This window comes from Sander vitreus, chromosome 20 (assembly GCF_031162955.1).
Source record: "Sander vitreus isolate 19-12246 chromosome 20, sanVit1, whole genome shotgun sequence".
NCBI lineage: Eukaryota > Metazoa > Chordata > Actinopteri > Perciformes > Percidae > Sander > Sander vitreus.
Genome location: NC_135874.1, coordinates 2461624 through 2477145, shown reverse-complemented (window position 1 = coordinate 2477145; position 15522 = coordinate 2461624). Strand labels below are relative to the sequence as shown.

Here is a 15522-nt window from a genome sequence, read left to right as displayed (position 1 = left end):
TTACCTCCAGGATCTGTGCTATACTAGGCTAGCGGTGGGTGCATCAGACAGCGTTAAGGCTGTTTTATGCTTCTGCATCGAATCAACGGCGTACCCCCTTCCGAGCCCTCCGCCGTAGCTCGACGTGCACCTCCAAAAAAATTTAACTTTGCGTCTAGACAACACAGACCGCAAGGACTGTGATTGGTCAACTCATCCTGTGTGTTGATAGTCGGTGTTTCAAGCAGCCTACTGTGGGGAGTAGCAACATGCTAGTTCACTGACATAAGCTTTGCATATAAACTCAGACATATTTTGGTTACAATGACGAGGTTATCCGTTTGTAAAGTGTCTATATGTCAGTAACGTTTTGAAATTAGCGCCGCCGCTAGCTTAGCGTAGTGAATGGAATCCTATGTTGCTGGTTAGCATGTCGTGAGTAAAAGTGACCCAACAAAAACAAAACTTAATTACTTCTTGTGGCCTGCGTATTCACAACGAGTACAAATAGCAATGCAGATTAAGACTAGACGATTTCCTAGACAGATATTGACTTGGGACTATATTGGGTGGAAGTAGGCTACAGCTGAAGCACTGCTACTCGGGCGCAGAGATACCATGGATACCGCATGCAGGCCACAAGAAGTAATTAAGTTTTGTTTTTGTTGTTGTCAGGTCACTTTTACTCACGACATGCTAACTGGCAACATAGGATTCCATTCACTACGCTAAACTAAACTAGCGGCGGCCGGACAGGACTAAGACAATGCATGCACTGAGACAAAAATGCGTTTGCCCACATATATAAATATAGAGGAGACGGTGAATAACCCTATTCATATGGCATATTCCTTTAAAGGGACACAAAACAAAAAAGACAGCTGATTCAATTTCTTATAATTGAAAGACTGAAATCATTGCTGAATTTCTGTTGGTTGAGATGCTACTTTGTTTTGCGACATCAATTCAATTCAATTTAATTTAGTGTCAAATCATAACAGGAGTTATTTAAGGACTTACAGATAGAGTAGTAGATGTATAGCGTAGATCAACACTGAAGGCTAATGTTTTGGGGTCGTTTTGGACCTTTCCCCAGGTGGCAGTTCACTGGTAGAAATATCATCACGTTCACAAGAAAATCTAAATCTAATGGACTTTTACCGTTAAATTTACAGTCATGCTCCCCAGAGGATGCATCTTTTAGACCACAGACATTATTGGTGCCATCCTTGGGTCAAAAACATACTGAAATTTATTGAGCACAATCATGTTAGTAACTACACTTGATTATGATAAATCTATGCTACATTCAATTCAAACAACTCTTTAACCCTTAAGGGCAATTCAATTTTGCAGTCAACCAGTCACATGAAAACAAACAGACAAGAATAAACACCATCGCTATCATTCAATCAACCAACTTATCAGTAGCAGCAGGTCAACAAATGGGAAACCCAAGCAAGATAATATAGCAAGATAGCACCACCCTGATGGCACTAAAGAGAATCTATTACCCATGATCTTTCTGGACTACCACTTTCTATCAGAGGGAGCTCAGGTCTGGTAACTGAAGTCCACAGATTTCATGATTTCAACATTTCCACCATGGATGAGGCTGGCGTAAGGCTCGAGACAATTCTTTCTAAAATCAATAATTAACTCTTTAATTTTAGCCACATCGAGGTCCAGGTAGTTGTCATCACACCACTGTACAATTGCTGACAAGGCGCAGCCGTGCCCCGATTCTGCCCCCTGAAGAAGAGACAGTAGGGCAGTGTCATCACAAAATTTCATAAGGTAGCTGCCCTCTTGAGAAATCCTACAGCTGCCTGTGTACATAATGAACAGCAAGGGTTCCCCCTACACAGCCCTGAGGCGAGCCTGTATTGGAGGTGATAATGTTTGACCTGTGACCATTCAGAAAAACTTGCTGAACTCTGTTAAAAAGTTTAAAAACAACAATAAGATCTGATCAGGTAAGCGAAAATAAGAGGCAAGTCGCTGAATTAAAATATTAGGCTTATATACTCTGTCTAAAATGAATAACTTAGCATCGTCGACTCCTTTCATATATATAAGATAAAGTCAGGGCCAGCAGCTTTGCGAGTATTCGCCTTCTTGAATAACTTTGTGACACTTTCCTGGGATATCACTAAGTCATTGAGAGGAACTAGAGACTCTCGCAGCTTGGAAATATTATCTTTAAAATCTGACCTTTCAAAACGAGAAAAGAAAGAATCACAGATATTAGCCAAGCTGGCACTATCTGCACCGTTTGTATTGATTACCTACTTGGGCTCACGGGAAAACTGATTAATAGATGCCATGGATTTTATTAGAGATGCACCGATTACAATTTTCTAGGCCAATTCCGATTTTCTTTGAGTTAGGCCAGCCGATACAGATTTTAGCCGATTCCGATTTCACACAAATATTTATTTTCTATCTTTTCTTTAATAGAACATTTTGCACAGAACATAGAACATTTTTTGAACAGATAATGGATCACTATAAAATAGAACTATATAAATTACTCCTGGTGTGGGAAATTCACACACATCTAAAGTGCAATGTTAGAACCATTTCCTTCTTTTCACTTCTAATATCCAACTAAAAAAATGTGATTTTGGTTTTTGGTGTCGTCCCTCCACGCCCTACTTTTTCCTTGCAGGTGTTGCATATTGCAAACTTGTTATCTTCTGCACACACGCTAAAGAATTTCCAAACAGCTGACATGTTGCAGGTTAATTCACGAGGTTCCCTACATGTGCGAGAATAGCGCGGACACGCGCTTCACACCGCGAGCGGGTATGTGCGACACGGCGGAAAAGTTGAGAGAAAGGAAAAAGAGACTGTGCTGTCGCGTCCGTGTGTGCGTGCGTCCTTGAAAACTGTAACACGTATAACTTATGTTGTCAGTTAATTGTAGCATTGACCGGCATGAAATCGACATAAGTCAGACTGACCTGCCGGTCGCCGGTCATGGCCGAGCACGTGAAAACCGGCCAATTCCGGTCACCGGCCGGCCTATCGGTGCATCTCTAGATTTTATACCTCTCCAGGCTCCTCTGAGGTCACCACTACTAAACTGGTTTTCAATTTTATTTTTGTACTTAGACCTGGCTTTCCTTATTTCATTATTAAGTTCTCTGGAAACAGCTTTTATCTCCTGAGGGTCGCCCAAATACAACATTCTTTTCTTTTTATTTATGATGAATTTAAGTTCTTTGGTTATCCAAGGTTGAGTCCTGAGTCCACACAGAATGTTATGTGTGAATAATGTTATATATCCATCTATATACATTTATATCTATATTTCCTGTAGCATCATCATCAGGACTTATTTCTAAGTTTAGTTTGGGTTTTAGGCTTCCTGACCACAGCCTGAAAGACAGTGACCGGACATGCAACAGGTCCTCCTGATAACTCATGGTCTTTCTTGCCATTGCTTTGCCTTCAAGGCCAATTTATGCTCCTGCATTAAATCAATGGTGTGGGTACGTACATACTTCGTAGCCTGACATGCACCTCTCAAAAAAACTAACTAGATACACAGGGTTTTCCCTGCCATTATAAGGTTTAACTACATCACCTAAGCCGAATAAACTAAACTAAAATACTTTTCTCAGAACTAATGATTGTAGTTGGACTTCTTTAGCAAGTTTTGTCTTTAAGCTTTTTGGGTGTTTTTTATTTATTATCTGCTCTAACTTTTCCAACGTTTTAGACCCAGATATGGTGATAATAACAGCCCAAAACAATGTGAAGAAGAGATGCAAAAACTTCCACAAAGGGACACAAACAACAAAGAGATGCCAAATGACCACAGAGACCCAAAACAACCCCAAAGAAAAACAAAAAATACCAAAAAGAGACACAACATGACTACAAAGAGACACAAAATTCCACAAAGACAACATCCCACAAAGTAATGTGGGTAATTGCATTTTTTGTTTTTTTTATAGAAAAACATTTTCTTGAGGATTTATGCCTAAACCCCTCGCCAAATACGCACACTTAAGTCTTCCACAAACCTAGGGAAAACACTGGATACATACATGTCTCTGCTGACTGGGTATCACCTGTGACACAGCCACTGAACGAGAGAAACCTCAGAGACCGCTGCACACCGTTTCACAACGTTTCGAGGATACATACATACGCTAGAACAACGCAAACACCAGCGCATAAGTATGAACCTCAGGCCAATTACGTAGGCTGCGGCGAAAGCTCTCTGCGTAGCCCCCACAGAAACATAAATCCGCCTTTATGCCTCCCTTTTCCAGTATTCTCCCAAACTGACCTCAAACTTCTTGAGCTCCTCCTTGGCGCTGGTGTACAGGGCGTCAGCAGAGTCCGGACTGGCTGCAGTCAGCTCAGCCGTCTTCAGCCAGTCTTCAAAGCGAGAGAAGTCGTCCAGGAACTTACACCAGAGACGCCAGGTCTCCTCAATCCTGAGGGACAAACAACAGAGGGGGCAATATTTGTTTGTGTGTGGTTAAAACCTGAGCAACAGACATAGGTCACTCAAATAAATTCATTATAGAATAAATCTCTATGTTGATTATTTTTTATAAAATATGCAAATAAAGACTGGCCGCTTGATTTATATGCTCATTTATATATTATGTTCACTTTGTTTCTGAGTATTGAGTCACAACAAAGCTTTTATAGAAAGATTTTCATTTCATTTATTCATGACGTACTCTATGTAAAAAGGCCCTCTGCACAGGCTGAGATTATTTTTTTTTCGCTTTTTAAAAAACTACAGTCGTGGTTGATATGTTGCTGTGACTTTAACACATTTACCTGTTTTCCCTTCCATCTTTGATTATACACACACATCTGATCATGATATTAGTGAAGGCGGTGAAGTAGAAAGCTTACTGTACCTAACCTGTAAAACCCTCCCATCCCTCCACATCCTCTCATACCAGAAACCTTTCTCCTTTATATGTTTACATTTGTGTTGGGAGTATTGAGTCACCCTGTCATAACTTGACATAATAAAGCTTTTATAGGTGAGAGATTTCTGCTTATTTTGTTAGGAACTCTTAATATCTTGTTACCTGATCTGTACCTTGCTAATCCTGTTTTCCTGTACCCTACTGCAGTGGTTCTCAACCTTTTTGCGTCGTCACCCCTAAGCATAATGAGGTTGGTGTTCCCCCACGACCCCTCGACAACGAAAAAGACCAGTGTAAAAAGCTGTTTCTACATGCTTCCCCCTGCTGATTTTGAGTGATTTTTGTATATGCTCTGATTAATAAATGTAAACAAATAATGCTTTGCACACTGAGTCAAACTGGATACCTTCCCCTGAATCTCAGAATCTGCTGGATTTCCCAATGCCCCTCTGACTGTTTCCTCGGACCTGGATCCTTCCCTGAACTCTGCCCCTAGCACATTAAGTATTATGTTCAATAAATCTTGTTTGTTCACGTTCACTTCCTGTCTCTGTCTCCAAGTTCTGCATTTGAATCCAAGTCAGCTAACTTAACACATTTTGTGGCACGATGAAGCATTAAGACACAGTCCGAGCACTCACCTCATCCTCCTCTCCATGGACATGGCGCAGATGTTTCTCCAGCGGCGGTCCAGGCTGCGGGTGGTCTGCTGGATCGAGTCGTTCTCCGAGTCGCTGCCGCAGGCGTCGGCGTCATGGAGCAGGATGTCGCAGAGCGTCAGCACTGATGCCACGCTCTCCGTGTGCTGCTCAATGTCCCGCTGTAGATCCTGTGGGTGAATGGCACAGTCGGTAAACGTCGTCCTCGTCTATACAACAATACGGCTCGGAAGGAAGATCGAGGCGCACGTTTGATCGATCCCTGGTATGGTCTCTTTGAGTTTGAGTTCTCAAAACAGTTTTCAGCTGCTCAAATAAAGCAACCCATAATTTAGCATTTGTTCCTGAGTGAAGGGCTGCTCGATTATGGGGGGTGGGGGGGGATCATATTTTCACGAATATTTTGGTTAATATTGAAAATCGTGATTATTTATCGTGATTACTCGTCGTTACTCATTACTTTTGAAAAAGGTGTTGCATCTGTTGAAGTTAAAAAAACAGTAAAACAATCAACAGTGAAAACACCTTGAACTGTGAATGTTCCCTCAATACTTTTCCCGTTGAACTTTATTTTCTCATTTAGAACACAAGACAAACTAAGTGTTAAGTTAGCTGACTTGCGCAGGCTTAACTTGACGTCAAAGTATAAGCGGAGCATTTGTTCCATACAATTATTTATTTAATATGCACATGTTGCAGATGTTCATCCGTCTCAATCATTTCATACAAGTGAACTCAACTGGCATACACACAGGTATGAGAAAACGCAATACCTTACGTAAACGTAAAACCGTAATACCTCAAATATAACAGCCAGCACTATTACCGTACTATATTGATAAGAGCGTTATCCAAAAATGATATTTAACTAGAGAGAACATCAAAACGCAATGTGCCAAATAATCTTTTTTTATTTTTTTTATTTATTTTTTTATGAATCCGTTTGTTGTTGTGATCGTTAAAGCCAAAATCATAATCATGATTAAATATTCGAGCTCAGTACAGCAGCGGAATAGAGAGTCCTCAAAGCAGCAGTGGAGTTACAGCAGGAGATAACAAGAGTCCGGATGGTTTTCACTGTCAGCCGCAGAGTCGTCCTGAGGGATTATTACAGTACTTCAACGCCAGATGTGATTTTTGGTGTCTGTGTGTCTGAGTGAGAGAGAGCCAGATAATCAGAGCGTTTCGTTGGTTTGTTTGTTCGAAGTTACAACTCTCCGGGTTGCCATGGTGAGAGATGAACGCTTAAAGAGCCCATCCACGCGGGAGTCATTTCAGCCATCCTTCATCCACTAATGGAGAGAGCTGCAGCCTTTTTTGAGGAGCCGTCTCTTTCAGCCAGCATGGCTGTGCGCTCCGTTTCTTTCTTAACTTTTACTTGTTTCTGCCTGTCTGTCATACATCTCTCCCTCTCTTTCATGAACCTTTTCCTTCTTCAATCATTGTATCGGATATGTATCTGTCTAAATTCAGCATAGTAAGTAATACGTGTTTTTGGAGAGGAGAGAAAATGAGGTAACACTTTACTTGAAGGTATACATATATACATAAGAGTGACATGACACTGTCATGAACACATGACACTGTCATGACACTTGAACCCTAACCGTAACTCTAACCCTAACTTGTCATGACAAAAAACCCGAATGACATTGATGACAGAAGCGTTATATCATAAACGTGTATGACTTGTTTATAATGTTTATGACACGTTCACGGCAGTGTCATGTCACTCTTATGTAGATACCTTCAAGTAAAGTGTAACCAAAAATGATTAAATCATCATTGAAATCATCAGTGCTAGGGTGAGGCGATGGTTTCTATTGTTAAATCCGTCCAATCGTAGCCGATATGGGGTCTGATCGCAGGGGGCGGCGGCGTGGCTCAGCATCTGACGGAGCTTTGATATAATCAGACCTTTAGGCTTTCTGCAGGCAATACAGTTAGTTATGTGAATGATCATTTATAAAAGAAAAGAAAAACAAAAAAAAGAAAACGGGCTCCTTTCAAAAGTCTGTGTGTCAGTACCTGGCGCGATAATATACCAGCATCATGTTCCGTTTAGTCTATATCCACGACGTTCCACTTCTGGATTGCACCGTTGCAGCCGGAAATTTCGCCGGATGTCACTCTTTTCGGCCGGATGTCCGTTACCTTGCACTTTCTTTGTGTTGGAATTTTAAACTGAGGTGGATTTATAAGGACTATGATTAACTGCTCCTCAGATCTCTGCAGGGTAAAAACAACCTTTGAACATTCCACCAAAACATTTCTTTCCCGAGGCTATTTTGCAGTGGCTCCGTCCGGCACTTAGCGGTGCCCATGACGATTGTGATTGGTTTTAAGAAATGCCAATAAATCAGAGGACGTTTTTCCTCCCATCCCGGAATGCTGTGTGGACTAGCCAGAACCTACTCCGCGGCACTGTGGAGATAGGTCTGGCAAAGCGAGACTATGTGCAGTGTAACATTATTATCTTTAACATCACAATCCAAAACCTATCCATAATTTTAACTGTTCTTATGGAGCGCAGAGCAAAGGGCATGGAAAACAGAGATCCACCGGAAAAATTTCTAAATGCACAGTAGGGCGCAGATTTAGAGATAAAAAAAAATTATTAAGATATTACTTCTGATAGTAAGTTAGTTAAAATCGCCTTAATAGCAGCCTAGAAAAAACACTTCTTCTACATCTCTTCATGCATCCATACTTGGGATCGACGGATTATCCCGGCAGATATTTGGCAATTGGCAGATTATCTGTATCTGTGTTTTATTTTAACCAATGACCGATAAAGGTAATTATTAGTGCTGTCAAACTATTAAAATATTTAAAACGCAATTAATTACATTAATATCATAGTTAACTCACAATTAATCGCATATTTTTATCTATTCTAAATGTCCCTTGATTTCTTCTTGTCCCATTATTTTTTTGTCATTTTAATGCTCTTATCAACATGAAAAAGTGGATCGGCTTACTTTGTGCAAATGTTTTTTTTTATTGAAAACAACATTGGCATACTGTAGTGTTTAATTTCACACTCACATTTTCACTTGGAGCAATCATTCACACTTGGAGCAAATAATCTCTCACACAATGTAACGGCTTTGACGAGGGGGCGGAGAATTCACATCAGCTGTGTGCTTGGCCATCAAGTGGTATTTCAGACTGGACGTGCTGCGATGATTGCTCATTTCACAACGACAAAACACACAGATCACTTTGGTCTTGTCAATGGAACCATTTGGCAACTTCTTAAAAGTAAACTTTCCATTCAGAATCTTATTGGCATCCATTTCAGCGTCTCGCGCCCGCCATCCACTCAAAACGTAACGTTATCCTATTACTCTTTGGCTGGCTCGCAAGCCCAAACAAGTGTGTGCGGCGTGCCTGTTTTGTTTCCGGTCTGGCTAGATCCGGTGTGGTGTTGTAGTTTTTCTAACGTTACTAGTTGTTGCAACAGCATGTGAAAAAAACTACAAAGTTAGCTAGGCCAAAAATACGGTGGCCGACAGGGGGCAAACACCCTGCAACTTAAGAAAACACAAGCAAATAGACAAAACACAAGCAAATTAAGAAAACAACTTAATTAATTTGACAACACATGCGCAGCATTCAACAAACGCGCTGCAAATGCACACAACACAGCCAAATACATAAACGCGCTGCAAACAAAAAACGATGCAAAAAGAAAAGCACACAAACCCTGAAAAAAAGAAGCGATGCAAAAAGAAAAACAACTTCATTAATTTGACAACACATGCGCAGCATTCAGCAAACGCGCTGCAAATACACACAACACAACCAAATACATAAACGCACTGCAAATACACACAACACAACCAAATAGATAAACGCACTGCAAATACACACAACACAACCAAATAGATAAACGCGCTGCAAATATGAAACGATGCAAAAAGAAAAGCACACAAACCCAGAAAACAAATGCAACAAAAAAACACAGCATCCAGATTACACAACGGAAGTTCCCCAGGCCTCTAGAGGGAGCAGCTAAGTGGAACAGCTTGATTTTCGTCCCCACGGGGGGGAGAGCGCTCTGCCTTTTTATTAGAGTCGGGTATGGCTGCAGCCTGGCGAACTCCATAGACTGTATATTAAAGTCATATTATTATTATTATTATTAACATAATATATTAATAATATACAGTCTATGCTCCAGTCTCATGCCATCCCGGCTGGTGCCATCCCCGAGCTTCGGTTTTTCAAAATAAAAGCTTGCGTCTGGTCCGCTATGTCTTTGTACTTTGGTGTGTTGGATGTTTGTGAACTAAACAGTACGGCAATCATGCTAATGAATACAATAACTTTTTCAGCAGATGTCTTACTTACAACACGGAGTTAGCAAAGCAGTTTTGGGTTTATATGTGCGAGCGGGATTTATTCAGTTTGATAAATCCCACAGTAAATTGGCTGGTTTACTAAACAGGGAGGGACTATAAATCGTGTCTGTTTTTTGTATTTCAAGAGCGAATTGCTCCACAATATGAATACAGATTGATCACTTATTTTGTTGGTAACCGTAACAATATTACACTTGAGGAGGCCTATACTTCAGTAATGCGCCTTTCGGACCTCGAAATTAAACCCTCTCATGTTATATGGCTTAAACAAACGTCAACATTAAACGCTGATGCAGTTTTAAATGTTTTATTACCACGAGTTTACAGACATCTCTGCTGATTGAGTATCACCTGTGACCTGAGCCGAGACACACCCACCAAACAAGAGAAAACATATCTCAAACATAGACTTAATATTTACAGTCTATGCACTCTCTCTCTCTCTCTCTCTCTCTCTCTCTCTCTCTCTCTCTCTCTCTCTGTGGGGTCGAAAATCAAGCTGTTCCACTTAGCTGCTCCCTCTAGAGGCCTGGGGAACTTCCGTTGTGTAATCTGGATGCTGCGTATTTTTGTTGCATTTTTTTTCTGGGTTTGTGTGCTTTTCTTTTTGCATCGTTTCATATTTGCAGCGCGTTTATCTATTTGGTTGTGTTGTGTGTATTTGCAGCGCGTTTATCTATTTGGTTGTGTTGTGTGTATTTGCAGTGCGTTTATGTATTTGGTTGTGTTGTGTGTATTTGCAGCACGTTTATGTATTTGGTTGTGTTGTGTGTATTTGCAGCGCGTTTGCTGAATGCTGCGCATGTGTTGTCAAATTAATGAAGTTGTTTTTCTTTTTGCATTGCTTCTTTTTTCGGGGTTTGTGTGCTTTTCTTTTAGCATCTTTTTTATTTGCAGCGCGTTTATGTATTTGGTTGTGTTGTGTGCATTTGCAGCGCGTTTGCTGAATGCTGCACGTGTTGTCAAATTAATTAAGTTGTTTTCCTAATTTGCTTGTGTTTTGTCTATTTGCGTGTGTTTTCTTAAGTTGCAGGGCGTTTGCGTACAAAAAGAACGTTAATCTCGCGTTAAAACAATTGATGCCGTTTGCATTAACGCCGTTAATAACGCGGTTAACTGACAGCACTAGTAATTATTATAGTGCGCTACAGCTCTGTGAGCAGTCTGCAACACTTGCAACTAACTGTTGTTTTAGGCTTCAGGAAGCTATTTTTGTATTGATTTATGGATTTTTTTGACTGTGTATTAGGCTTAGTGTTTTCGTTTTATTACATACTTGCCTAAAGCATTTAAACAAACTTTTGTGTTGGAGTTTGCAACATTCCAAAATGTGAATTTTTACTGTAAATGCATATCGGTTCCAAATATCCCTTATCGGTTTCATTAACTATAAATAATCGGTATCGATATCCGCCCTGAAAAAACGATATAGGTCGATCTCTAATCGATACCTGATCCAATCGCCAATCACACTGACACACTATCGCCTAATCAGTGCATCAACAAAATGAGCACAGTCTCCTCCATTGTTAACGTTTTGTGAAATGAATGCATCTCCGCTGCTCTGAACCACAAATCATAATAAAACTAGAAAAAGAAATATCCAAACTCTCCTGCAACCTGTGGGTATAGGCAGCACCAACAGGTTCTGGTTTCATAACGGTCAGTAGCTTTTTGTGAACACAAAAATTGTTGCGTGAAGCACTTTGCCTGACATGCTTTTGATGGAGCAGAGAACTTTCAAAGTTTAGAAGATGTTGAGCTTCTCAGAAAAAAAAGCAATGACTCGTCAACCAACGTTGAGCACTATGGAGAAACCATGTTCATGCATGCCGACAGTCCACAAAGATGCACAAGTGCTGGCAATTTGATTTAAATAACAGGGGGGAACTGTCTTAAACGTGTTTCGACAAAATACTTTTTAATGCAACAATTTTGTCAGCAATCCGGTAACACTTTACCTGAAGGTATCTACATGATATGACACTGTCGTGAACACATGACACTGTCATGACAGTCATGATCCCTAACCCTAACTTGAAAAAAAACAGAATGACACTTACTAAAAGAAGCATTATGTCATCAATGTTTATGTCATGTCGCTCTTATGCAGATGTGACATGACAGAAGTGTGACCAGCAATTCTTTTAAATTTCAGTTCCATTTATTAGAACTACTGTCCTAGTTGATATGTTGCTGTGACTTTAGCAAATTAACCTATTTCCCCTTCTATCTTTAATTAAACACAAACACACAAATCTGATCATGAAGGCAGTGAAGTAGACAGCTTATTGTACCTAAAAGTTTAAATCTCATTAATCTTCTCTCTATGAACCTTCCCATCCCTCCTCAGCCTCTCATACCAGAAACCTTTCTCCTTTCAGTAAAGTAGCAGTACGGCAGGCTGCAAATGGACAAACGTGGACAGGCTGACGTCCATTTCCTTTCTTTGGACTGCCGGCTGAGGCCAAGCTCGCAGTGCATTTAGCGTCTCTCCCTACCCCTCTTCCTGCAGCTTGCTGAGATTTTACTTTGCAGCACACATTACTCTACTCTCCTGTTATTACGCTGTGGATCACTAAAGGGTGGCCGGAACATAAAGGCTTTAAAAGCAGGCGTGCATCACTAGTGAGCTACTTCCTTCCCTAAAGTCCACTCAAAGTGCCCTGCAGTGTATCCCCTCAAAGTGGAGTCTCTATTCTTCCCCGCGCCATCATAAAGCTTTTTAAGCCTTTAGTTAAGCTCACCAGTTATAGGTGCGAGGTCTGAGGAGGCGCTGTTCCATATTTTTTTACCGCCGTCAAATACCATTTGGAAGTTTTCTTTCACTTGTCAAAACGAACAAAATGTATTATTAATTGTCACATACACACAGTACAATGTAGTGAAATTCTATTTCTACATTTTAACCTATCCTAAGTATTAGGATGCAGTGGACAGCTATACATAGAGCATCCGGGGAGCAACTTGGGGTTCAGTGCTCAGGGACACTTTGACATGTGGCCAGATTGAACCGCCAACCTTGAGCCACAAGCCACCCCTTTACATAGAAACATCAGAATGTCTCCTGTTGAGGTTTAATAAGTTTAACTTTGTTCCTGAGAGCTCCCTTTTTTCTGTCAGTGTGGTTTGGTGAATGGCTCTAAACACAACAAAACCAATGAGCCTCAGTCACTGTGACACTGGACTCATTTAACATTGTCTACGCATTAACTGAGAAGCACTTTTACAAGCAGGGCCCTGGCTGCCTGATGAAAACTTCTCCCACCTTGCTTCTCTATTGAACCGCAGCTGACTTGACTTCCAGTCTTGGTCTTCATCACTAAGACTCTAAACTGAAGAAAGCTCCACGTTTTCCTCTCCATGCAGTTCCGTCTGCGCCAGTGCTCAAATTATCTTTTTGTCTTTAAGGGGGTCTCTCTATCTCATAAAAAAAAAGTTGGCACACCCTGCACATAGCCTAATAAGGCTATACAATTAAATAGCCTAGGCGCGAGTGGCGCTTTTGCGCAGTATATGCGCACGGTAGGCCTAGGCTATTACTTGACACATGCACACAACAGACAGATTTTTTTTTTTTTTTTTTTTTACAGAAATGGATTCCTTTTAATTTATTTCAACATATTATTGATTGTAATAGTCCATATTTCATTTCAATTTCGCAATACAAAGAAATAGACTTTAACGATTTATTCTGAGTGTCATTCTCAATTTCACAATGAAATAAAACGTAACTCATTTGAACCAGACCACCGTCTCAGATAGCCTCAGTGTCAATTGCATGTAGTCTTTAACTTCTACACAGGGAAAATGCACTAACTGGCATAAATGAATAAAGCCATTGCACAGCCAAACTACGTTCTACTCTTATAATGTACACGTAGTGGTAACAAAACCTGGGTGTTCAGTCATCTCGTGTGTTGAACCGTGGAAATAAATAGACGAACAATTTTGGAATTTGCACTGAGATGTTGTCGGGTAGCCTATTCACTGAATATTCCGCCATCAGAGATTGCATTGTATTGCTGACAGGTGTTTCAAAATATCTGGGAACTTTTCCGGAGCTCTGAATGGCAGAGGATAGCTACAGATTTATTTATTTAAGATGTATTGGTGGTATTTACCTCAAAAGCACATTAAGCTAAAAGCAAAGTGACTTCTTCGGACTTGCGAGTGCTGTCAAATCGATCGTAGCCTATGCGGTTTGCTCACATAGCCTAGTGGTGTGGTGGTGAAGTGCAGTCATGCTGCGTTCATGAGCGTAGGGTAGGCTCAGGTCTATAGCCTATATTTTAATTTAACGTCTTTAATGGTAAGAGGACCGCACAGGGATGGATAATGAGCGTTGTTTAAGATTAAAGTACAATGCCACATATGGCAGACACCTTCAGATATGAGAGACCCCCTCAGATTTTTGACTTTGTTGCTTTCATAGGAGCCAGTCCTCACTCTATGGGAGCTCGGCTCCCTCTGGCTCCCACGTAATTCGAGCACTGGTCTGCGCCATCTTTTGATTCCTGTGAGACTTCGGTCTCAGTTTTTGCCTGGCACACATAACTCCTGGCTACCCCCTTCCTGGATTCCCAACTTCAGTTCCCCACCTTTTGGATTTAGTTAACTCCCTGCTTAACTCTGGTTTGTAATAGCCTTGTATTGCCAGACCTCCCTCCACAACGCTGCGGAGGAAGGTCTGGCTAGTACACACAGCATTCCGGGATAGGAGAAAAATGTGCTGTGGTTTATTGGCATTTCTTTAAACTAATCACAATCGTCATGGGCGGTGCTAAGCAATGGGGCCTCTGCAAAATAGCCTCGGGAAGGAACTTGTTTTGGTGGAACATGTATATGCTCAAAGGTTGTTTTATTTGTGCAACAGAAAACTCATAGTTTAGTCCATAACCATAGTCCTCATAAATCCATCGGAGTTTAGAATTACAACACAAAGAAATCGGAAGGTAACGGACATCTGGCCGAAATGAGGGACATCCGGAGGAATTTCCGGCGGCACCTGAACAATCCCGGAAATGAAATGTCCTCGATATAGATTAAGTTTGTAATAAACCTTCCTTCAACTATACTCCTGCCTCCTGTCCCCCCCCCGTGTCTAGCGCTTGGGTTTCCTAGCTCCGCCTTAATACTCATTAAACATTAAAATCATTAAAACAAGAATCATTCCGTCTTGGCCTACCTGCTGCTCAGCCAGTTTCTTCTGGATCTCGTCGCTGTGGCAGACGTTGTAGACCAGCGGCTTGGCCAGCTCTGCCTCGATGCAAGACAGCCATGTCCGCAGGTTGCTCATGTTCCTATCCAGCTGCTGCACCGTCACCAGCGTCTCCTTTAGCTTCCTCACCCTGCGGAGGGAAAACATTTTATGTTATGGAAGGTGTCGCTGGAGTTTCGCTGGTCAGAGGCGATGAAACCTGAAACTGTTTTATTCCTCTGATCTTCCTCTCATCTACATAACTAGTTTGAAGAAAAGCCTGCACAAGATAAAACCTGGCAACATATCCTCCTGGGGTGTTACTAGGTCTGGGTACCAAATTCGATAGGCACGACGCCAATTTTAGGCACCGACCAAATTGCCTCTAAAGTATCGGGTATCGAAAAATG

At 41.1% G+C, this 15522-nt stretch overlaps 1 protein-coding gene across 7 annotated transcripts in view; it reads right to left on the bottom strand.

Moving 5' to 3' along the window:
- Nucleotides 1-15522, bottom strand: part of LOC144535340 (nesprin-2-like) — a 114185-nt gene that overhangs the window by 15988 nt on the left and 82675 nt on the right. For all 7 annotated transcript variants that reach the window (XM_078277757.1, XM_078277758.1, XM_078277756.1 and 4 more), the window contains 3 exons: nucleotides 15101-15263; nucleotides 5528-5715; nucleotides 4283-4433 (listed from right to left, as the gene is read on the bottom strand). In XM_078277757.1, the coding sequence (XP_078133883.1) occupies nucleotides 4283-4433; nucleotides 5528-5715; nucleotides 15101-15263 (502 nt within the window). The remainder of the gene's footprint in view (nucleotides 1-4282; nucleotides 4434-5527; nucleotides 5716-15100; nucleotides 15264-15522) is intronic.